The sequence below is a fragment of the Staurois parvus genome, unplaced genomic scaffold (assembly GCF_062004578.1).
Source record: "Staurois parvus isolate SC_StPar_1 unplaced genomic scaffold, SC_StPar_1.0 ptg001134l, whole genome shotgun sequence".
NCBI lineage: Eukaryota > Metazoa > Chordata > Amphibia > Anura > Ranidae > Staurois > Staurois parvus.
This window is the reverse complement of record NW_028318930.1, coordinates 1,725,926-1,750,018: the sequence shown is the minus strand read 5'-3', so window position 1 is coordinate 1,750,018 and position 24,093 is coordinate 1,725,926. Positions and strand designations below refer to the sequence as shown.

Genomic DNA, 24,093 nt, shown 5'->3' with positions numbered 1-24,093 from the left:
AGCAAACGTGTTAATAGAAAAAGTACACCTAAAGACATCAGATGTAATGCTTGTTTATATTAATAATGGATTCCGGTTTGCAGAATTTGTTTTTATCTGCAAATACTTGATATTAATCCAGTTAGAAGGAGATACATTTATATTTATGCATACTTATATTGTGACATTAACCACTTGGCCTCCAGAGAATTTTTCCCCCCACCCCCGCCAACCCCCCTTCCTGACCAGGCCATTCTTTGCATTATGTTGCTGCGTTACTTTAACTGACAATTGCGTGGTCATACAACGTCATACAATCCAGTAAAAAAAATTAAAAAAATCAAATTTCCTCATAAATTTAGGCCAAAATGTATTCTGCTACATGTCTTTGCTTAACAAAATCCCGATATGTATAAATGAATTGGTTTACATGAAAGTTATAGTGTTTACAAATGATGGTATATATACTGGAATTTTTTTAATTTTTTTATTCTTACTAGTAATGGCGGCGATCAGCAACTTATAGCAGGACTGAGGCAGGCATTCTGACACTGGGAAGAACTGGCTTGGTGTCACTGACATCCCCAGTGACACCAATGCAGTGATCAGTGCTAATAAACAGCACTGACACTGTACTAATGGCTCTGAGCAGTAAGGGGTTAACATGTGGGGCGATCAAAGGGTTAACTGTATTCCATTTTACATTGTGTCCTGTGTCTGTGTGCTTCACTGTAAGCACACTGCTTTGCATGGCTGTGCTATACACAGCCATGCAAAGCAGTGTGCAGTAGCTGACAGGGGAGAGAACTGTTTTGTTTACAAACAGTTCTCCCTCCCGTCAGAGATGCTCGGCAATCATCAGCCGGGACCCGGTGATTGACAGCCGAGGCCGCAAATGGCAGCGTGGGTAGGGTGCGCATGCCCCCTACCTGGATATATGTATATATACGTATATATATATATATATATATACGTGATTTTGTGCACCCATGCCGCCCTATTTATTTATTTCAGGTACTTATACAGCGTTGTCAATTTACGCAGCGCTTTACATATACAGTTGTGTTCAAAATAATAGCAGTCAGACATCACTAACCTGATCAATCACTGTTTTTGGTAGAAATTATATTTCTACATGGCAAATAATTTACTAGCAGGTGTAGTAGAGTAATAGAAATCCAACAGACCCAACAATCATGACATGCATGGTGATGATTCTGTGTTATTGAATCACTAATTGAAAGGGGCATGTTCAAAATAATAGCAGTGTGGAGTTCTATTAGTGAGGTCATTCATTCTTTGAGAAACAGGTGGCAATTATTGCCCTTATTTAAGGAAGGAAGGGAGCAAATGTTGTACATGCTGGTTACAGTGCATTTCTCTCTGAAATTCTGAGGAAAATGGGTTGTTCCAGACATTGTTCAGAAGAACAGCGTACCTTGATTAAAAAGTTGATTGGAGAGGGAAAAACCTATAAAGAAGTGCAGTGATCAGAGTGCTGGTATGGGGCATGGCGGTGATCAGGGCAATGGTATGGGGTATGGTGGTGATCAGGGTGCTGGTATGGTGTATGGCGGTGATCAGGGCCCTAGTATGGTGTATGGCGGTGATCAGGGCACTGGTATGGAGCATGGCGGTGATCAGGGTGCTGGTATGGGGCGTGGCAGTGATCAGGATGTTGGTATGGGGCGTGGCGGTGATCAGGGTGCTGGTATGGGGTGTGGTGGTGATCTGGATGTTGGTATGGGGCATGGTGGTGGTCAGGATGTTGGTATGGGGCATGGCGGTGATCAGGCTGCTGGTATGCAGCGTGGCAGTGATCAGGATGTTGGTATGGGGCATGCCGGTGATCAGGGTGCTGGTATGGGGCGTGCTGGTGATCAGGATGTTGGTATGGTGTATGGCGGTGATCAGGATGTTGGTATGGTGTATGGCGGTGATCAGGATGTTGGTATGGTGTATGGCGGTGATCAGGATGTTGGTATGGTGTATGGCGGTGATCAGGATGTTGGTATGGTGTATGGCGGTGATCAGGATGTTGGTATGGTGTATGGCGGTGATCAAGATGTTGGTATGGTGTATGGCGGTGATCAGAGTGCTGGTATGGGGTCTGCCTGCTTTATTACTTGTATTTTGCATATTATTCATCCAATTGACATTTTGACAGTGTTAATAAATGTTTTCAAAGCGGCAGATTGTTCTCTTTGGGACTTTTTTTTTTGTGGGTCCTTTACCCACAAGTTGCTGTTCTTTCTATATCTCGTTGGTCCTAAGGACACCACCCTGAACTTAGGGTGAGTCGGCTATATAATTAGAATACATTGGCAGTGGTTCCCGTTTTCTTGTTTTTATTTTTTTCTTTTTCTTTTGCGTATGTGCAAGGAATTCAAATTCCCTGCTGATCCTACCAGTCTCCATGTGAAGGGCTTCCTGTTCATTCCTAACCATGCTAAATGCAATGGCAGATTCAAGCTACCATTGTCAGGTTGTAGACAGCTGCTTACAAAAGGATTACCGCTCTTTTCTATGCTGACTTATGTTCTATAGTTATCAAGGTCAAGTGTGCTGTTTCACAGCTGGATTTTTACAATGTAGATGTGTGGTGGATCTGAGGATTGATTGGCTAGTTTTTCCTGCCAATTTTCTAGAGATCCACATAAAAAGGGGCTCTTAAGTGCCCCAGGAGAGAGCTGCCTGAGGAAATGCTGTGAAAAATGTACAGTAGCTGTTGCTCTGACGGAGTGGTCAGCTCTTGGGAAGGGGTGGTGGTAATGGGAGCCCAGTCTGGGTTCCTGGTGAGGGTCTGGAGCCTGGAGACTCGAGGACTTGTAGCTACCTATCATGGCCTTAATGCCTTCAAGGATATTTGCCAATCATGGATTTTATCTCCTGTGGATTATTTTCCTTAAAGCCCATCTTTTTTTTCTGAGGCTCTCTTCACATTGAGATTTTCTATAGCTTCCTATCGGATAGTTTTGGGAAATCTCTCTAGTATGGCTGCAACAAAACACTTTGCTTCCAGTAAAATGTGGAAGGTTAGAACCTCTGTCAGGTTAATGTTAATGTCTGTGTCTCATTGTCCTGCTGTCACAGGTACAGGACATGAAGTAAAAACTCCCCAGTGGAGTCAAAGACAGCAAGTAAAACTTGGCAGAAGTATTTACTCTTCACAACTCTATCCAAACTGCCAAAAAAAATGTTGTCAGGAGTTGGTCTTTGACCTATAATTCTTTGTTCTTAGGGTCCTTTCACATGGGCGTTCCGTTTTTTTTTTTTGTCAGTTCAGTCACATTTTTTCAAAGAAAAAACGGATCAGTTTACATCCGTTTTTCATTAGTTTACATCAATTTTTTCATCCGTTTACATCCATTTTTCATCCATTTACATCTGTTTTCCATCCGATTTTTATCCGTTTACATCCATTTTTCGTCCGTTCTGAATTTTTGTATGGAAGAAAATAGGGCTTAACCACTTGCCATCCTGAGGACTTACCCCCCTTCCTGACCAGGCCTCTTTTTGCTATTTGGCGCTGCACTATTTCAACTGATAATTGCACGGTCATGCAATGCTGTACCAAAACGAATTTTTTTTCACACAAATAGAACTTTCTTTTGGTGGTATTTGATCACCTGTGTGCTTTTTCTTTTTCGCGCTATAAACAAAAAAAGACCAAACATTTTGAAGAAAAACAACATTTTTTACTTTCAGCTATAAAAAATATATAGTAAACTCAAAGTTAGTCATGAATTTAGGCCAAAATGTATTCTGCTAAATGTTTTTGGTTAAAAAACCCCAATAAGTGTATACTGATTGCTTTGTGTGAAAGTTATAGCATTTACAAACTCTGGTATAGATAATGGCATTTACACAGCTTTTACTTTCTGACTGCCCATCACATTTCTTGAGGTGCTAAAATACCAGGATAGTACAAACACCCCCAAATGACCCCTTTTCAGAAAGTAGACACCCTAATCTATCTTCTGAGAGGCATATTGAGTCCATGGAAGATTTATTTTATTTCCACAAGTTTTTGCAAAACTACAAAAACCTTTTTTTTTTTTTTACACAAAGTTGTCATTTAAATTATATATTTCTCACACAAGCCATGGGTATATGTGGAATTACATCCCAAAATACATTCTGCTACTTCTACCGAGTACGGGGATACCACATGTGTGAGACTTTTTGGGAGCCTAGCCACATACAGGAGCCTGAAATCCAATGAAGACTTTGAAAACCTGAAGGTTCGTAACTTCCTCATTACCCATCACAGTTTTGTAGGCCCTGAAATGCCAGGATAGCACCATACACCCCCAAATGACCCTTTTTTGGAAAGTAGACAACCCAAGGAATTTGAAAAGAGGTATGGAGAGTATTTTGCAGATCTAGTTTTTTCTCACAAGGTTTTGAAATATAAAAAAAAGAAAAGAAAAATATGTTTTTGTTTTCTTTCTTCATTTTCCAAAAACCTGTGGCAACAAACGAGATCTGCAAAATACTCACCATGCTTCTTATCAAATTCCCTGGGGTATCTACTTTCCAGAAAGGGGTCATTTGGGGAGTCTATTGCTATCCTGGCATTGCAGGGCCTCCGAACCTGTGATAGGTAGTCAGGAAGTGTAATGAGGAAATAAAGCCCTTTAAAAGCCTGAAGATGGTTATTGGATTTTGGGTCCTGTACTTGCCAAAAAGTCTCTCACAGGTGGTACCCTCATACTCGGGAGAAGTAGCAAAATGTTTTTTTTTCCGGAGTAATTCCACATATACTTGTGGCATGTATGAGCAATAAATCATTTAAGAGACAATTTTGTGTAAAAAAAATTTTTTTTTGTCATTTTCTAAAAAATTTGTGGTAAAAAAATAAATATTTCTATTGACTCAACATGCCTCTCAGCAAATAGTTTGGGGTGTCTACTTTACAAAAAGGGGTCATTTTGGGGGGTGGGGGAATTTTATGCCCAGTATTAGAAGTTTATGCCACACATCACTCACTCTTCTAACCATCTAAAGACCAAGCCTTTTCTGACACTTTTTGTTCACATGAAAAAAATCTGTATTTTTTGCTAGGAAATTACTTTGAACCCCCAAACATTATATATTTTTTAAAGCAGACTCACTAGTAAATAAAATGGTGGTTGCTGCAATTTTTTATGTCACATAGTACTCACGTAGCGATTTTTCAAAATCAAATTGTTTGCAAAAAATACACTTTTTTTTACTATTAAAAACACACAATATTATGGCCAATTATTTGGCAAAATATAAAAGATGATGGTATGCCGAGTAAATGGATACCAAACATGACATGCTTTAAAACTGCGCATGCAATGTCGACAAACTGCATACATTTTTAATATCCATAGGCAATGCTTTAAAAGCCTTTACAAGCTATGACTTTAGATTTACAGAGAAGGTCTAGTGTTAGAATTACTGCCCTTGATCTGACGTTCGCAGCAATACCTCATATGCATGGTGCAACCAATGTTTACACACTAGCACAGGGTCAACGCTTGCTGTCATAGGGAATGGAACGCTGCACCCAAATTAATTTTACGTCCTTTTTTTCCCCAAGAGTTGAGCTTGAGTTTGTAATACAAAAAAAAGGACCAACAATTTTGAGAAAATAAACTATATTTTGGACTTTTTGCTATAAAACATGTCCAGTAAAGAAATTTTAAAATAAAATTTCATCATAAATTTAGGCCAAAATGTATTCTGCGACGTATTTGCTAAAAAAAAAATCCCAATACGTGTAAATTAATTAGTTTACGTGAAAGTCATAGGGTTTACAAATGGCGATATAGATATTGGAAATTTTTTTTATCCTAACAATGGCGGCGATCAGCGATTTATGGCAGTTAAGGACAGTGGGACTGCGGTGAACATTTTGACACTGGGGGGGAACTGACTTGGTGTCACTGACATCCCCAGTGACACCAATACAGTGATCAGTCCACAAAAAAGCACTGACACCATACTAATGGCACTGGGGAGGAATGGGTTAACATTTGGGGGCAATCAAAGGGTTAACTGTGTGAGGGGAGTGTTTTACTAGGGGGCTGGGGGTTTGTGCTTCACTGTAAGCACACTGCTCAGCCATCCCGATCAGTGTGCCCAAACTGACAGGGAGGAGGGCTGCATTGTAAACAATGCAGCCCTCCTCCCTGTCGGTGTTTGTCGGTAATCACCGGGCGCCAGCAGGGACCCGATGATTGACACCCATGTCCGCGATCCGCATTGCGGGTAGGGCGGGCGCGCGCCTCCTACCCATAAATGAGAAATCACGTATTTATACGTGATTTTGCACAGCGGAGCTGCCCTGCCACAGTAAAAGAACTGTGGGCGGGCGGTAAGTGGTTAATGGATGTAAGTGGATGATCATCTGTTTACATCTGCTAGTCCATAGCAATACATGGGTGTCCGTTTTTCATCCATAAACAGACAGATGAAAAATAGACGTAAGGAACATCCATATGAAAGAAGCCTTAGAAATCTGAGAATAATCTATTAAATTATATATTATTGAAATTGAAAATATTCACTGTAGCAATTTAATGCAGTATGAGTACGTATGTATGCTAGATGGAAACAAGATTTTCAGTAGCAGGCCATCAAAAGCACTGAAAATTGAGCTTACGTAACAGAATTAACACAAATAGCGGTTAAACCGGTTTTCCAGAAACTTGTTCTTACTTAACATTTTATGATTTCTTATTGAATTCTTCTGTATTTCTACATAAAGCCTCTTTTAGTATCCTGGGCTGAACTATGAGAAGAGCCTCTACACGCCATTATGTTTCACTGCATTATTTAGTAGCATTAAAATACTCACATTGTATCAAGATATGAAGCCTGGTTCTTCCGAGGAGTTAGAAGTACCACTATGAAAATGGTCGTGAGAAATAGTGCTAGGACGACTCCAATTATTGCCACAGCTGCCGCTAAAGATGTATCTTTTAAAGGGTAATCTGTAAAGAAACATGCATATCATTAAAAAGCGTTAACAATTCTCTTTATAAATTCAAGAAAAAAAAAATGCTATACAGTATAGGTTTTTATGACCATAAATACATTTTAAATACATGCAAATCCTGCAGAGATATGCACAAACCCACAATATGCAGCCAAGTTCCCCTGGCAACTGAAAAAACCACAATAATGATTTGTTGTTTGAATACTGATTGCACCCCTTCAGGAAAGCAAGAAAGGACTACATCGGTTTTTCTATTACAAATATTTTTAAAGGCATCATAGGCATGTATGTGCCTTATACAGAACGCCATCTACTGGCTGAAAGGGAGAATCATAACTTTCCATGTTGGCAGGGGCTGAAATGGAAGCCAGAATGCAGTACGTATGTGCACCTCCTAAAACAATGGGGGGAATTTGTTAAAACTGGAGCAGACAGAATCTGGAGCAGCTGTGCATGGCATCTAATCAGCTTTTGAAAAGGAAACTTAGAAGCTGGTTGTGAACATTAGAGAGCTTGTGGCACCGCTCAAAGCTGATCGTGAATTATAATCACCCTGCCGGCAGAGAAAATGAGAGGGAGCAGCGTCCCAAGTAGCTTCAGAGACTTCAAAGTGTGTGTAGAGATGAATGCCGCTCAAACCGATCCACAGGAGTCAGAGAACAACGCTGTGTGCTAAAGAGATTGGTTGCAATGCGCAACTGCTCCAGATTCTAGCCACTTTTTGTTAAATTACACCAAATTAGTTTTCAAATTGAGTGGGCTGCTGTTGTTTCCTTAAAGCAGTGGTTCTCAACCTGTGGGTCGCGACCCCTTTGGGGGTCAAACGACCTTTTCACAGGGGTCCCCTAAGACCATCAGAAATCACATATTTCCGATGTGTAAAGAGCAGCTACTGTGTAGAAAGCAGCTGCTGTGTTGAAAGCAGCTACTCTGTTAAAAGCAGCTACTGTGCTGAAAGCAGCAGTATTGGAGGTAAAACGACACTCATGAATTATAATTACTAGGTAAATAATTTTATGGTTGGGGGTCACCACAACATGAGGAACTGTATTAAAGGGTCACGGCATTAGGAAGGTTGAGAACCACTGCCTTAAAGTGATTGTAAACTGTATATTTTTTTAAATAACAAAAAGGTTTATACTTGCCTGCTCTGTGGAATGGAATTGCACAGAGTGGCCCTGAGCCTCCTCTTCTTGGGTCCCCTGCCAGCACTCCTTGCTCCTCCTCCTTTTGGTGTGCCCCCATAGGAAGGCTCAATCCCGAGCCATGCTACCTACACATCCATAGACACAAGCAATGTGACTCCGCTAATAGCTCCCGCTGCCTCAGCAAAGCCTGTGAGAGTGGGAAGAGCTGCTACAGACAGGCATAGCTCTGTATCAAGTGAGGGGGGTGGGGGAAAGATGGCCTCCACTCATCTCTATGCCTTTGGAGGACCGGAGCGATGTCACTTCCAGTTCCGGACATTTTTTTTTTATTAAAGCACTAGATCAATACTTTTTTTATCTAATGCTTTACATTGCAGAGGAGGGATGTGGGGTCATATTGACCCCACATCTCTCCATAAAGAGGACCTGTCACTAATTATTTCTATCACAAGGGATGCATGCATTCCTTGTGATGAGAATAAAAGGGATTAAATTTTTTTTAAAAGGGACAGTGCAAAAACCCCACAAAACTTTAAATAAAAAAAAAAGTTTAAAGTGCCCCCGTCCCCCCCATGTTTGCATGTAGTGGTGAACGCAGACATAGGCCATGCTCACATATGTAAACGGTGTTCAAACCACACACAATAATTCTCGCACTAGACCTCCTCTGTAGCTTTACACTGCTAACCTGTAGAAATTTTTAAAGCATCACACAGTGAGATTTTTAAGTACCGCAGTTTCACGCCATTCCACGAGCGTGTGTAATTTTAAAGCGTGACATGTTGGGTATCTATTTACTCACCGTAACATCCTCTTTCATATTTTACAAAACAAAATGGGGTATATATTGTTTTTTTTAATCAAAGAGTATTTAAAAAAAAAAATAATATATATTCATTTTTAAAAACTGCACATTTAGGTTTCAGTTTTTGGCTAAGTGCATTTTGAAGTTTCGGTTTTGGCACCAGAATTTTCAGTTCGGGGCACCATTAATTTCTACCAAACCCCTACATCTTGATATGCGGAAAAAACTAATTAAACTTTACCCCTATATAAATTAACATATGGGGCTAGGGGCTTCCCAGGGAGGTTTCAAAAGATATGGGGACTCTGACTGGACACCCAAGACACTACTGACTCCCTTCTTTCCTTAAATGCAAACTCCTCACCTTAGAGTGTCTCTACCTGCTCCTCTGTAATGTCAACTGTTAGATAATGAGTTTATGTGAAATCTCCATTAATGGTTGTAAATAATGTTATAGTTACAATTATATTTTAGTTAGAGGGAAATATACAGTATTTAAACCATTGAGTGTTTTGCAGCATCAAACTATTCCTAGATTCCATACTGGTGTAAATATATTTAGAGTTTTCCAGTATACAAGTTCTGGCCTTTTGTTGTCCCCTTAGCACATCTCACATGAGTGGTAAACAGCAGCCTTCTTTGAACTTCCAATCAGGCTGTGTCCAATATACATTGGCTAGGTACAGTGTCCAATTAGTGAGCATTATATTAGCCACAGTACAGAAAGGAGGGGGGATATAAGGCCTGGTCACCTAGCTGGGGGTCTCTTTGTGATGGAACACACAGCAGGCAGGATGACTAGACCTGACGTTGAGAGGTACACTAACTTCATACTTGTATTGTACATTGTATTTTAAAAATGGTTTTGTGGGTAAATTGTAAATATCGTATAAGTCAAGGGACTTAAACTGTACATTGTGTTGTAAATACTGCTTAGCGTGTAATTTGCATATATTATGTACCTCTATCAATAAATGTACTGTATATTGCAGATGGAACTACCTCTTTTGTGTAGGAACTCTCAGATATAGCTGTGTACATGTAAATACTCCTACAAGGATTGGGGTGTATTCACAAATACACGTAACTTAGTCAACACAACTAAGCCAATGCATTTATGTTGTCTTTACATTGTATAAAGGATACATGCAAGACTCAATTGGAGCAGTCAGGACACAGGTCCTTCACTTTATTTAATCCCGATTATGGGTGGGCACTGTAAGCATTGCTATAGGCAGTTTTCTTTTTTTTGCCAAGATTTAGTTCAGTTTATGTGTTTTGTACTTAACAACTTCTATGATCTCTTGGTGCATTCACTACAGATGCAAATATCTCTTGTTCTGACCTTTTTTTTGTATTCTTCTCAAAGCTTTGATGTCCATATACAGTCATGGCCAAAAATATTGGCACCCTGCATTTCTGTCAGATAATGCACCACTTTGCCCAGAAAAGTTCTGCAGTTACAAACGTAAAGGCATTCTCATGTTTATTTCCTTTGTTTTTATTGGCATGACCCAAAAAAGTGGAGAAAAACAAAAATCCAAATCTGACACATTCCACGCAAAACCCCAAAAATGGACTGGACAAAATTATTGGCACCTAATAAAAATTGTAAGAACCACTTACATTCCAAGTTTGTGATGCTCCTGTAATTTGTAAACTCACCTGTATCAATTAACAGGTGCTGACAATATAGAAATCACACCAGCAACCTGTTAAAATGGTGAAAAATTGACTTAACCTTTCTGTTGTGTGTCTCTGTGTGCTACATGGAGCATGGAGAAGAGAAAGAGCAGCAAAGAATTGTCTGAGGATTTGAGGACAAAAATTGGGGAAAAGCATGAACAATTCTCAAAGTTACATCTCCAGTCCATCTCCAAAGATTTTAATGCTCCTGTGTCCACTGTGCACAACATTGTCAAGACATTTACAGCCCATGACACTGTAGCTAATCTCCCTGGATGTGGATGAAAGAGAAAAATCGATCAAAGATTGCAATGAAAGATTGTTCGAAAAGGTGGATAAAGAACCTCAATCTGCTTCCAGACAAATTCAAGATGACCTTCAGGCACAGCTGTGTGACAACAGTGTCATCTCACAGTATACATCACCATCTGAATGAAAAGGGACGCTATGGTAGGAGACCCAGGAGGACCCCACTGTTGATACAGAAACAAGCCAGATTGGAGTTTGCCAAAACTTACCTGAGGAAGCCAAAATCCTTTTGGAAGAATGTGCTGTTGACAAAACAAAATTTTAGCTTTTTGTATGCGACAGCCATCTTCTGGAGGTCTCATGAGCAGTGTTCCTACTCCCTCCCCCCCTTTGCAAACTATGGAATTTGTATCTCTAACTTTTAATGAACTTCAAAAGAACCTCTTATCTTAATTAAAACACAACTGGACCACAGTGTCCAGACCTGACCAGAGCTGTAAACAGCTAATTAGTCTTGGCAGGATGTCTGTTTCCACAAACCATGAAAAACACTTTCCTCTGCCCTTTCGTAAAACAATAATAACTCAGTCAAGCCATCACACATGACCTGTAAGGCCATTAAGGCTCTAGGAATGCAGAGCGTGACATAAAATGTCAATTCCACAACATAACAATTCAACATACAATTCATAGAATTCAACAGGAACAGGGCACATTAATATTAGGTATATATTTGAATAGGGAATATCATACAGAACAAACCAAGGTCATACATGACTATGTTAGCACATAGGAAAGGGGAGAAAGCAGTCTTCTCCCTTCTGGGTGACAAAGTACACTGTGTTTGATATCCCTGGGTTCAAAATATAATTCTAAGTAATAATCTGCCAGTTGCTAGCATACCATCTGCACATATTGAAAGTTGTTAATATTAGTATGAAACTGCAGTTGGTGACTTCCTAGCCCCCATCCCCTAAACTTGATGATTGATCAGTTGTTCTCGGGCGACACCCCTTTGATATCATATAAAAGGGACTGACCAGATATAGTAGGGGAGCTCTCATTTAAGATCAACCAAGGAACATCTTAACGGACTTGAGACCCAAGGCAACATTTTTGCTCAGTCAATTGGACTCTGCTAAAACCAGGACTTTGCAAGTATTCTGCCTTAACTCCTTTCTTTTCCCTTTATTTATCATTCCCTTTTTATTTCTTTGTAACATCCCTTTCTGTAAATATTTTAATTGCAACATATGACCTTTTCATGAATAAACCCTATTTTGAAAAGTGTTAAAATGATCTCTAAGGCTTTTAAGGCAAACTAAAGAATCCCTGTCTCTTGAAGAGTGCTACTATATACAGTATATATAATAATAGTATAATAGTAGATATAACTATATATTATATAGTTTTATATATAATAATCCTCTGAATATACCTGTCTGTGGTGACAGCGTGTGTTACAGACGTTTATTGATCACATTTGTTCTTGCTAACATTGGGAAGGGTTGATAGTCCCAAAGCTATCTGGTGGCAGTTTGGAATTTGAAGGGTTAATTGTTGAATTAACCAAACCCGGTGACAATCGCTCTCAGGCTGCTAGTACCTAGATTATAGTCCTGCGAGGTGGAAAATCTCTGTGCAGGGTGCAGCTGAGGGTAGCATTGTTACACAAGTGATAGGGTGGTGTGAGATTGGCTGGTCCTTTGTCATGAGTTGGTGAGAAGGACAGGGATGTCAGTCACAAAGCCCATCATTCTTCTGTTTTCAGAAAAAGAAATGAGGCCTTTAAAGAAAAGGATACAGTTCCTACAGTCAAACATGGGGGAGGTTAACATGTTTTGGGGTTGCTTTACTGCTGCAGGCACTGGATGTCTTGACCGTGTGCATGGCACTATGAAATCTGAAGACTGCCAAAGAATTCTGGGGTGCAATATAGGGTCCATTGTCAGAGGTCACGGGTTTTAAAGCAGGACAATGACCCAAAGCACATGTCAAAAAGCACCCAGAAATGGTTTCAGACAAACCACTGGAGAGTACTGAATTGGCCATCAATGAGTCCAGATCTCAATTCCATAGAACACATGAGATCTCAAAACAGCAAGGAACCCTTCCAATCTGAGAGACCTGGAGCAGTTGGCAAAAGAGGAGTGGTCCAAAATTACAGCAGAGAGGTGTAAGAAACTCAGTTGTTACAGGAAGCGATTGATTTCAGTCATTATTTCCAAGGGGAGTGCTAGCAAATATTAAATTAAGGGTGCCAACAATTTTGTCCAATCCATTTTTGGGGTTTTGCATGAAATGTATCAGATTTAGCTTTTTGTTTCTCCTCTATTTTGTGTCATACCAATACAAACAAAAGAAATAAACGAGAATGCTTAAACATTTGTAATTGCAACAATTTTCTGGGTAGTGAATTATCTGACAGATATGCAGGGGTGCAGATATTTTTGGCCATGACTGTATGTCAGTAATGTTACATATGTTGTTACTCTATAGCAGGCATCACTAAATGGCGGACCGGGGTCCTGGTGTGGAAGAAGTCACTGTCCCATCCGGACCCATGCAATCCTGCCATTTAAAAGCTTTTTCTTCCCCCAGCTGTCTCACGGTCATCCTCACAGAGCTGACAGTGGGAGGCAGGAGAGTTCTGGATGGAGGGTGGGAGCTGCCCGAGATTAACAAGCAGGTAATTGGTTGCTAGGATGAAGGGCAGTCTTAGCAATGAATCACTGTCTGTCAATCACTGTGTAAGGTAGGACATCGGGGGGGGGGGCCCAAGTTAAAGGGGCTAAGGACATTAGTGTGAAGAGGGGCCGAGGACAGTAATGTGGGGTCTAAGGACTGTAGTGTGTGGGGGCTGAGGACAGTAACATGGGGGGGTCTGGGGACAGTAACATGGGGGGGCTGAGGACAGTTATATGGGGGGGCCGAGGACAGTAATGGGGGCTGAGGACAGTAACATGGGGGGGGACGATGTAAAAGGGGGAAGAGTATTCTTCAGTGAAGGGGGCAGAGGACAGTACTGTAAGGTGGGGTGGGGATGATGTCAAGGAAGTGTGAGAACACTACTGTGAAAGGGGTGGAGGGGGGTGATGCAAAGGGGGAGCTGAGGACACTTATCAAGAGGGATCTTGCTGTGAATAAGGGGACTGTGATATGCAGTGGGGATTGAGGACAATGATGTGATAACAGGTTAGATCTGTACATGTGCATTTGGTGTATGTGTTGTGGGTAGATCAAAATTGCATAGCAGCAAAACATGGTTTGGCACACACAAAAGTGCACCACAAGGGCCTACATGAGATTCGAACCTCTGAAGCATGCAAATTTTACTGCCCGGACCTTGGTGAATTTTAATTCAATACCCCTGCTCTATACTTTTAAGTTTAAAAAAAAACACAGGCATAATGCTTATAACTAGAGATGAGCGAAGAAATGAAAAATTCGATTCGACTGATTCGGCGAATTCGTGGACAATATTCGATTCGAGTCGAATAAATTCGCTGTGAATTTAACTTAAAAAAGGGTGTTTCTAGGCTTCAGAGAGACTTAATATTAGTGCAGAACACTGTACCTTTAATTTAAATGCCCTTGGAGTCTGCTGGGGAAGAGAAATAATACTGTCAGTCAGTATGACATGCAGATGAGTGCCGTCGATCTTAGAATCACCGCACACTTCACTCATTTGGGCAGTCACGGGGCCAAAACCAGAGTGTGGAGCCACAGTGTGGCGGTGGAGGCAGCAGCAATGGGAGGCCATACAGCACCCTATGACAAAAATGGAAACCACCAGCAGTGTGAGGAGACCTGAAAGTGGCACATGGCAGAGTGTGGCGATAGAGACAGCAGCAATGGGAGGCCGTACAGGGACCCATGACACACTCTGGACCTGGCAGCAGCATGAGGAGGCGGTACAGGGGCCCATGACAGATTACGGGCCTGGCAGCAGCATGAGGAGTCGGTACAGGGGCCCATGGCAGATTACGGGCCTGGCAGCAGCAATGGGAGGCCGTACAGGGACCCATGACACACTCTGGACCTGGCAGCAGCATGGGGAGGCGGTACAGGGGCCCATGACAGATTACGGGCCTGGCAGCAGCATGAGGAGTCGGTACGGGGGCCCATGACACACTCTGGACCTGGCAGCAGCATGAGGAGGCGGTACAGGGGCGCATGACAGATTACGAGCCTGGCAGCAGCAACTTGGACAGGAGGACGTTCAGCTTCTGCACCGTCGGGTGCGTGCTCGCAAACTGTTGTCTCTTGGAAACGGATTCCAAGAAAGACTGCTGACGGAATCCGTGAAGAGGAGTAGCAGGAGAAGGAGCATCTGAACGAGCGGAATATGCCAACAAGCGACAACAGTGGCCCATGACAGATTACGGGCCTGGCAGCAGCATGAGGAGTCGGTACGGGGGCCCATGGCAGATTACGGGCCTGGCAGCAGCTATGGGAGGCCCGTAATCTGCCAGCACCCTATGACAAAAAATGGAACCCACCAGCAGTGTGAGGAGACCTGAAAGTGGCACATGGCAGAGTGTGGCGATGGAGACAGCAGCAATGGGAGGCCGTACAGGGACCCATGAGAGACTCTGGACCTGGCAGCAGCATGAGGAGGCGGTATAGGGGCCCATGGCAGATTAGGGGCCTGGCAGCAGCTATGGGAGGCCCGTAATCTGCCAGCACCCTATGACAAAAAATGGAACACACCAGCAGTGTGAGGAGACCTGAAAGTGGCACATGGCAGAGTGTGGCGATGGAGGCAGCAGCAATGGGAGGCCGTACAGGGACCCATGAGAGACTCTGGACTTGGCAGCAGCATGAGGAGGCGGTATAGGGGCCCATGGCAGATTAGGGGCCTGGCAGCAGCTATGGGAGGCCCGTAATCTGCCAGCACCCTATGACAAAAAATGGAACACACCAGCAGTGTGAGGAGACCTGAAAGTGGCACATGTTTGGGGCATGATTCATGGCGGATTTAGTCAGTTGTGTCAGGAACTGGTGGTTTGAAATCCAGACTAATCCACGCCTGATTCATTTTCACAAACGTGAGTCTCCCCACACTTTGGGTGGACAGTCGTGTCCTCCGCGGAGTTGCAATACCTCCTGCCGCACTAAACACGCGCTCCGATGCCACGCTACTGGCCGGGCATGACAGCCTTTCAAGGGCAAATTCAGCTAGTTGGGGCCAAAGGTCAAGTTTCGTTGCCCAGTAGTCAAGGGGATTGTCTACCTCGGTTGGCAGGGTGCTGTCCAAGTAGGCCTAAGCCTGTTGTTTGAGGTCCTGCTCCAGGTCCACCTGATGCTGCTGCTGCTGCTGCGGCTGGTTAGTAGTTTCCTCACTGCGCTGGTGAAGAAAGCTACTCATCATCGACTGCAGACTGAGGCAGCCGCTGCTGGTGGAGCTGCCACTGCTCCTACCACCCCACCCCTCCCCTGCTGCCATGGCAGCGGAACACGAGCGCACAGGGCCCACAGTGTCTGAGGATGGACGTTGGCGCAGACAGGCAGAGACCAGCTGACTACATAGGTGTTTTTTATAGTACGTTATTTTGGCCTCCCTCTCAGCAGGTGTGAAAAAGGCCACCATTTTTGAACGGTAGCGAGGGTCCAACAAGGTGGACAGCCAAAAGTCATCCCTCTGTCTGATGGTTATTATTCGGCTGTCGCTACGCAAGCAACCGAGCATGCTATGGGCCATTTGTGCCAAGGAATGCGAGGGACTCCCTGCCTCCATCTCCACAGCATACTGCCACGGTGCGTCTAGGTCCTCTGTCTCCTCTTCCTCCTCCTCTACCAGATGCTCCTGCTCCTCCACTCCTGTCCGCTGAGTGGAAAAACCACCCATTTCACTCAATAATTCCTGAGCACCAATGTCCTCCTCTACCTCCTCCTCTTCTTCCAGTCCTGCCCCCACAGGGGCCATGTGGCGTTGAGATCTGTGCGCCACGTCTACCGCACCCTGACCAGCCATTGTTAACAGCATTTGTTCCAGGACGTGCAACAGAGGAATGACGTCGTTCATCCCATAGTCCTGCCGACTCACGAATAGCGTGGCCTCCTCAAAGGGCCTGAGCAAGCGCAGGTGTCACGCATGAGCTGCCAATGGCTGACATCTAAGTTACACAGGGAGTACCTTTATCTGCTTTTAACATCAGGAAATCTGTGATGGCCTTTTGCTGTTCGTAAAGGCGGTCTAACATATGTAGGGTTGAATTCCACCTTGTTGCAACGTCACAGCATGAGGAGTCGGTATAGGGGCCCATGGCAGATTAGGGGCCTGGCAGCAGTTATGGGAGGCCCATAATCTGCCAGCACCCTATGACAAAAAATGGAACACACCAGCAGTGTGAGGAGACCTGAAAGTGGCACATGGCAGAGTGTGGCGATGGAGACAGCAGCAATGGGAGGCCGTACAGGGACCCATGAGAGACTCTGGACCTGGCAGCAGCATGAGGAGGCGGTATATAGGGGCCTACGGCAGATTAGGGGCCTGGCAGCAGCTATAGGAGGCCCGTAATCTGCCAGCACCCTATGTCAAAAAATTCAACACACCAGCAGTGTGTGAGGAGACCTGAAAGTGGCACATGGCAGAGTGTGGCGATGGAGACAGCAGCAATGGGAGGCCGTACAGGGACCCATGACAGACTCTGGACTTGGCAGCAGCATGAGGAGGCGGTATATAGGGGCTTATGGCAGATTAGGGGCCTGGCAGCAGCTATAGGAGGCCCGTAATCTGCCAGCACCCTATGTCAAAAAATTCAACACACCAGCAGTGTGAGGAGACCTGAAAGTGGCACATGGCAGAGTGTGGCGATGGAGACAGCAGCAATGGGAGGCCGTACAGGGACCCATGACAGACTCTGAACTTGGCAGCAGCATGAGGAGGCGGTATATAGGGGCCCATGGCAGATTAGGGGCCTGGCAGCAGCTATAGGAGGCCCGTAATCTGCCAGCACCCTATGTCAAAAAATTTAACACACCAGCAGTGTGAAGAGACCTGAAAGTGGCACATGGCAGCAGAGTGTGGCGATGGAGACAGCAGCAATGGGAGGCCGTACAGGGACCCATGAGAGACTCTAGACTTGGCAGCAGCATGAGGAGGCGGTATATAGGGGCCCATGGCAGATTAGGGGCCTGGCAGCAGCTATGTGAGGCCCGTAATCTGCCTGCACCCTATGTCAAAAAATTAAACACACCAGCAGTGTGAAGAGACCTGAAAGTGGCACATGGCATGAGAGACTCTGGACCTGGCAGCAGCAGGAGGAGGCGGTATAGGGGCCCATGGCTGATTAGGGGCCTGGCAGCAGCTATGTGAGGCCCGTTATCTTGCAGCACCCTATGTCAAAAAATTTAACACACCAGCAGTGTGAAGAGACCTGAAAGTGGCACATGGCAGCAGAGTGTGGCGATGGAGACAGCAGCAATGGGAGGCCGTACAGGGACCATGACAGACTCTGGACTTGGCAGCAGCATGAGGAGGCGGTATATAGGGGCCCATGGCAGATTAGGGGCCTGGCAGCAGCTATGTGAGGCCCGTTATCTTGCAGCACCCTATGTCAAAAAATTTAACACACCAGCAGTGTGAAGAGACCTGAAAGTGGCACATGGCAGCAGAGTGTGGCGATGGAGACAGCAGCAATGGGAGGCCGTACAGGGACCCATGAGAGACTCTGGACCTGGCAGCAGCAGGAGGAGGTGGTATATAGGGGCCCATGGCAGATTAGGGGCCTGGCAGCAGCTATGTGAGGCCCGTAATCTGCCTGCACCCTATGTCAAAAAATTTAACACACCAGCAGTGTGAAGAGACCTGAAAGTGGCACATGGCAGCAGAGTGTGGCGATGGAGACAGCAGCAATGGGAGGCCGTACAGGGACCATGACAGACTCTGGACTTGGCAGCAGCATGAGGAGGCGGTATATAGGGGCCCATGGCAGATTAGGGGCCTGGCAGCAGCTATGTGAGGCCCGTAATCTGCCTGCACCCTATGTCAAAAAATTTAACACACCAGCAGTGTGAAGAGACCTGAAAGTGGCACATGGCAGCAGAGTGTGGCGATGGAGACAGCAGCAATGGGAGGCCGTACAGGGACCATGACAGACTCTGGACTTGGCAGCAGCATGAGGAGGCGGTATATAGGGGCCCATGGCAGATTAGGGGCCTGGCAGCAGCTATGTGAGGCCCGTTATCTTGCAGCACCCTATGTCAAAAAATTTAACACACCAGCAGTGTGAAGAGACCTGAAAGTGGCACATGGCAGCAGAGTGTGGCGATGGAGACAGCAGCAATGGGAGGCCGTACAGGGACCATGACAGACTCTGGACTTGGCAGCAGCATGAGGAGGCGGTATATAGGGGCCCATGGCAGATTAGGGGCCTGGCAGCAGCTATGTGAGGCCCGTTATCTTGCAGCACCCTATGTCAAAAAATTTAACACACCAGCAGTGTGAAGAGACCTGAAAGTGGCACATGGCAGCAGAGTGTGGCGATGGAGACAGCAGCAATGGGAGGCCGTACAGGGACCATGACAGACTCTGGACTTGGCAGCAGCATGAGGAGGCGGTATATAGGGGCCCATGGCAGATTAGGGGCCTGGCAGCAGCTATGTGAGGCCCGTAATCTGCCTGCACCCTATGTCAAAAAATTTAACACACCAGCAGTGTGAAGAGACCTGAAAGTGGCACATGGCAGCAGAGTGTGGCGATGGAGACAGCAGCAATGGGAGGCCGTACAGGGACCCATGAGAGACTCTAGACTTGGCAGCAGCATGAGGAGGCGGTATATAGGGGCCCATGGCAGATTAGGGGCCTGGCAGCAGCTATGTGAGGCCCGTAATCTGCCTGCACCCTATGTCAAAAAATTTAACACACCAGCAGTGTGAAGAGACCTGAAAGTGGCACATGGCAGCAGAGTGTGGCGATGGAGACAGCAGCAATGGGAGGCCGTACAGGGACCATGACAGACTCTGGACTTGGCAGCAGCATGAGGAGGCGGTATATAGGGGCCCATGGCAGATTAGGGGCCTGGCAGCAGCTATGTGAGGCCCGTTATCTTGCAGCACCCTATGTCAAAAAATTTAACACACCAGCAGTGTGAAGAGACCTGAAAGTGGCACATGGCAGCAGAGTGTGGCGATGGAGACAGCAGCAATGGGAGGCCGTACAGGGACCCATGAGAGACTCTAGACTTGGCAGCAGCATGAGGAGGCGGTATATAGGGGCCCATGGCAGATTAGGGGCCTGGCAGCAGCTATGTGAGGCCCGTAATCTGCCTGCACCCTATGTCAAAAAATTTAACACACCAGCAGTGTGAAGAGACCTGAAAGTGGCACATGGCAGCAGAGTGTGGCGATGGAGACAGCAGCAATGGGAGGCCGTACAGGGACCATGACAGACTCTGGACTTGGCAGCAGCATGAGGAGGCGGTATATAGGGGCCCATGGCAGATTAGGGGCCTGGCAGCAGCTATGTGAGGCCCGTAATCTGCCTGCACCCTATGTCAAAAAATTTAACACACCAGCAGTGTGAAGAGACCTGAAAGTGGCACATGGCAGCAGAGTGTGGCGATGGAGACAGCAGCAATGGGAGGCCGTACAGGGACCCATGAGAGACTCTAGACTTGGCAGCAGCATGAGGAGGCGGTATATAGGGGCCCATGGCAGATTAGGGGCCTGGCAGCAGCTATGTGAGGCCCGTTATCTTGCAGCACCCTATGTCAAAAAATTTAACACACCAGCAGTGTGAAGAGACCTGAAAGTGGCACATGGCAGCAGAGTGTGGCGATGGAGACAGCAGCAATGGGAGGCCGTACAGGGACCATGACAGACTCTGGACTTGGCAGCAGCATGAGGAGGCGGTATATAGGGGCCCATGGCAGATTAGGGGCCTGGCAGCAGCTATGTGAGGCCCGTAATCTGCCTGCACCCTATGTCAAAAAATTTAACACACCAGCAGTGTGAAGAGACCTGAAAGTGGCACATGGCAGCAGAGTGTGGCGATGGAGACAGCAGCAATGGGAGGCCGTACAGGGACCCATGAGAGACTCTAGACTTGGCAGCAGCATGAGGAGGCGGTATATAGGGGCCCATGGCAGATTAGGGGCCTGGCAGCAGCTATGTGAGGCCCGTTATCTTGCAGCACCCTATGTCAAAAAATTTAACACACCAGCAGTGTGAAGAGACCTGAAAGTGGCACATGGCAGCAGAGTGTGGCGATGGAGACAGCAGCAATGGGAGGCCGTACAGGGACCATGACAGACTCTGGACTTGGCAGCAGCATGAGGAGGCGGTATATAGGGGCCCATGGCAGATTAGGGGCCTGGCAGCAGCTATGTGAGGCCCGTTATCTTGCAGCACCCTATGTCAAAAAATTTAACACACCAGCAGTGTGAAGAGACCTGAAAGTGGCACATGGCAGCAGAGTGTGGCGATGGAGACAGCAGCAATGGGAGGCCGTACAGGGACCATGACAGACTCTGGACTTGGCAGCAGCATGAGGAGGCGGTATATAGGGGCCCATGGCAGATTAGGGGCCTGGCAGCAGCTATGTGAGGCCCGTAATCTGCCTGCACCCTATGTCAAAAAATTTAACACACCAGCAGTGTGAAGAGACCTGAAAGTGGCACATGGCAGCAGAGTGTGGCGATGGAGACAGCAGCAATGGGAGGCCGTACAGGGACCCATGAGAGACTCTAGACTTGGCAGCAGCATGAGGAGGCGGTATATAGGGGCCCATGGCAGATTAGGGGCCTGGCAGCAGCTATGTGAGGCCCGTAATCTGCCTGCACCCTATGTCAAAAAATTTAACACACCAGCAGTGTGAAGAGACCTGAAAGTGGCACATGGCAGCAGAGTGTGGCGATGGAGACAGCAGCAATGGGAGGCCGTACAGGGACCATGACAGACTCTGGACTTGGCAGCAGCATGAGGAGGCGGTATATAGGGGCCCATGGCAGATTAGGGGCCTGGCAGCAGCTATGTGAGGCCCGTAATCTGCCTGCACCCTATGTCAAAAAATTTAACACACCAGCAGTGTGAAGAGACCTGAAAGTGGCACATGGCAGCAGAGTGTGGCGATGGAGACAGCAGCAATGGGAGGCCGTACAGGGACCCATGAGAGACTCTAGACTTGGCAGCAGCATGAGGAGGCGGTATATAGGGGCCCATGGCAGATTAGGGGCCTGGCAGCAGCTATGTGAGGCCCGTTATCTTGCAGCACCCTATGTCAAAAAATTTAACACACCAGCAGTGTGAAGAGACCTGAAAGTGGCACATGGCAGCAGAGTGTGGCGATGGAGACAGCAGCAATGGGAGGCCGTACAGGGACCATGACAGACTCTGGACTTGGCAGCAGCATGAGGAGGCGGTATATAGGGGCCCATGGCAGATTAGGGGCCTGGCAGCAGCTATGTGAGGCCCGTTATCTTGCAGCACCCTATGTCAAAAAATTTAACACACCAGCAGTGTGAAGAGACCTGAAAGTGGCACATGGCAGCAGAGTGTGGCGATGGAGACAGCAGCAATGGGAGGCCGTACAGGGACCATGACAGACTCTGGACTTGGCAGCAGCATGAGGAGGCGGTATATAGGGGCCCATGGCAGATTAGGGGCCTGGCAGCAGCTATGTGAGGCCCGTTATCTTGCAGCACCCTATGTCAAAAAATTTAACACACCAGCAGTGTGAAGAGACCTGAAAGTGGCACATGGCAGCAGAGTGTGGCGATGGAGACAGCAGCAATGGGAGGCCGTACAGGGACCCATGAGAGACTCTAGACTTGGCAGCAGCATGAGGAGGCGGTATATAGGGGCCCATGGCAGATTAGGGGCCTGGCAGCAGCTATGTGAGGCCCGTTATCTTGCAGCACCCTATGTCAAAAAATTTAACACACCAGCAGTGTGAAGAGACCTGAAAGTGGCACATGGCAGCAGAGTGTGGCGATGGAGACAGCAGCAATGGGAGGCCGTACAGGGACCATGACAGACTCTGGACTTGGCAGCAGCATGAGGAGGCGGTATATAGGGGCCCATGGCAGATTAGGGGCCTGGCAGCAGCTATGTGAGGCCCGTTATCTTGCAGCACCCTATGTCAAAAAATTTAACACACCAGCAGTGTGAAGAGACCTGAAAGTGGCACATGGCAGCAGAGTGTGGCGATGGAGACAGCAGCAATGGGAGGCCGTACAGGGACCCATGAGAGACTCTAGACTTGGCAGCAGCATGAGGAGGCGGTATATAGGGGCCCATGGCAGATTAGGGGCCTGGCAGCAGCTATGTGAGGCCCGTAATCTGCCTGCACCCTATGTCAAAAAATTTAACACACCAGCAGTGTGAAGAGACCTGAAAGTGGCACATGGCAGCAGAGTGTGGCGATGGAGACAGCAGCAATGGGAGGCCGTACAGGGACCCATGAGAGACTCTAGACTTGGCAGCAGCATGAGGAGGCGGTATATAGGGGCCCATGGCAGATTAGGGGCCTGGCAGCAGCTATGTGAGGCCCGTAATCTGCCTGCACCCTATGTCAAAAAATTTAACACACCAGCAGTGTGAAGAGACCTGAAAGTGGCACATGGCAGCAGAGTGTGGCGATGGAGACAGCAGCAATGGGAGGCCGTACAGGGACCCATGAGAGACTCTAGACTTGGCAGCAGCATGAGGAGGCGGTATATAGGGGCCCATGGCAGATTAGGGGCCTGGCAGCAGCTATGTGAGGCCCGTTATCTTGCAGCACCCTATGTCAAAAAATTTAACACACCAGCAGTGTGAAGAGACCTGAAAGTGGCACATGGCAGCAGAGTGTGGCGATGGAGACAGCAGCAATGGGAGGCCGTACAGGGACCATGACAGACTCTGGACTTGGCAGCAGCATGAGGAGGCGGTATATAGGGGCCCATGGCAGATTAGGGGCCTGGCAGCAGCTATGTGAGGCCCGTTATCTTGCAGCACCCTATGTCAAAAAATTTAACACACCAGCAGTGTGAAGAGACCTGAAAGTGGCACATGGCAGCAGAGTGTGGCGATGGAGACAGCAGCAATGGGAGGCCGTACAGGGACCATGACAGACTCTGGACTTGGCAGCAGCATGAGGAGGCGGTATATAGGGGCCCATGGCAGATTAGGGGCCTGGCAGCAGCTATGTGAGGCCCGTTATCTTGCAGCACCCTATGTCAAAAAATTTAACACACCAGCAGTGTGAAGAGACCTGAAAGTGGCACATGGCAGCAGAGTGTGGCGATGGAGACAGCAGCAATGGGAGG

At 46.4% G+C, this 24,093-nt stretch overlaps 1 protein-coding gene across 2 annotated transcripts in view; it reads right to left on the bottom strand.

The window, feature by feature from the left end:
* The window catches only part of NECTIN3 (nectin cell adhesion molecule 3), a 228,501-nt gene that overhangs the window by 5,699 nt on the left and 198,709 nt on the right, over window positions 1-24,093 (bottom strand). For both annotated transcript variants that reach the window (XM_089659174.1, XM_089659176.1), the window contains one exon: window positions 6,812-6,947. In XM_089659174.1, the coding sequence (XP_089515300.1) occupies window positions 6,812-6,947 (136 nt within the window). The remainder of the gene's footprint in view (window positions 1-6,811; window positions 6,948-24,093) is intronic.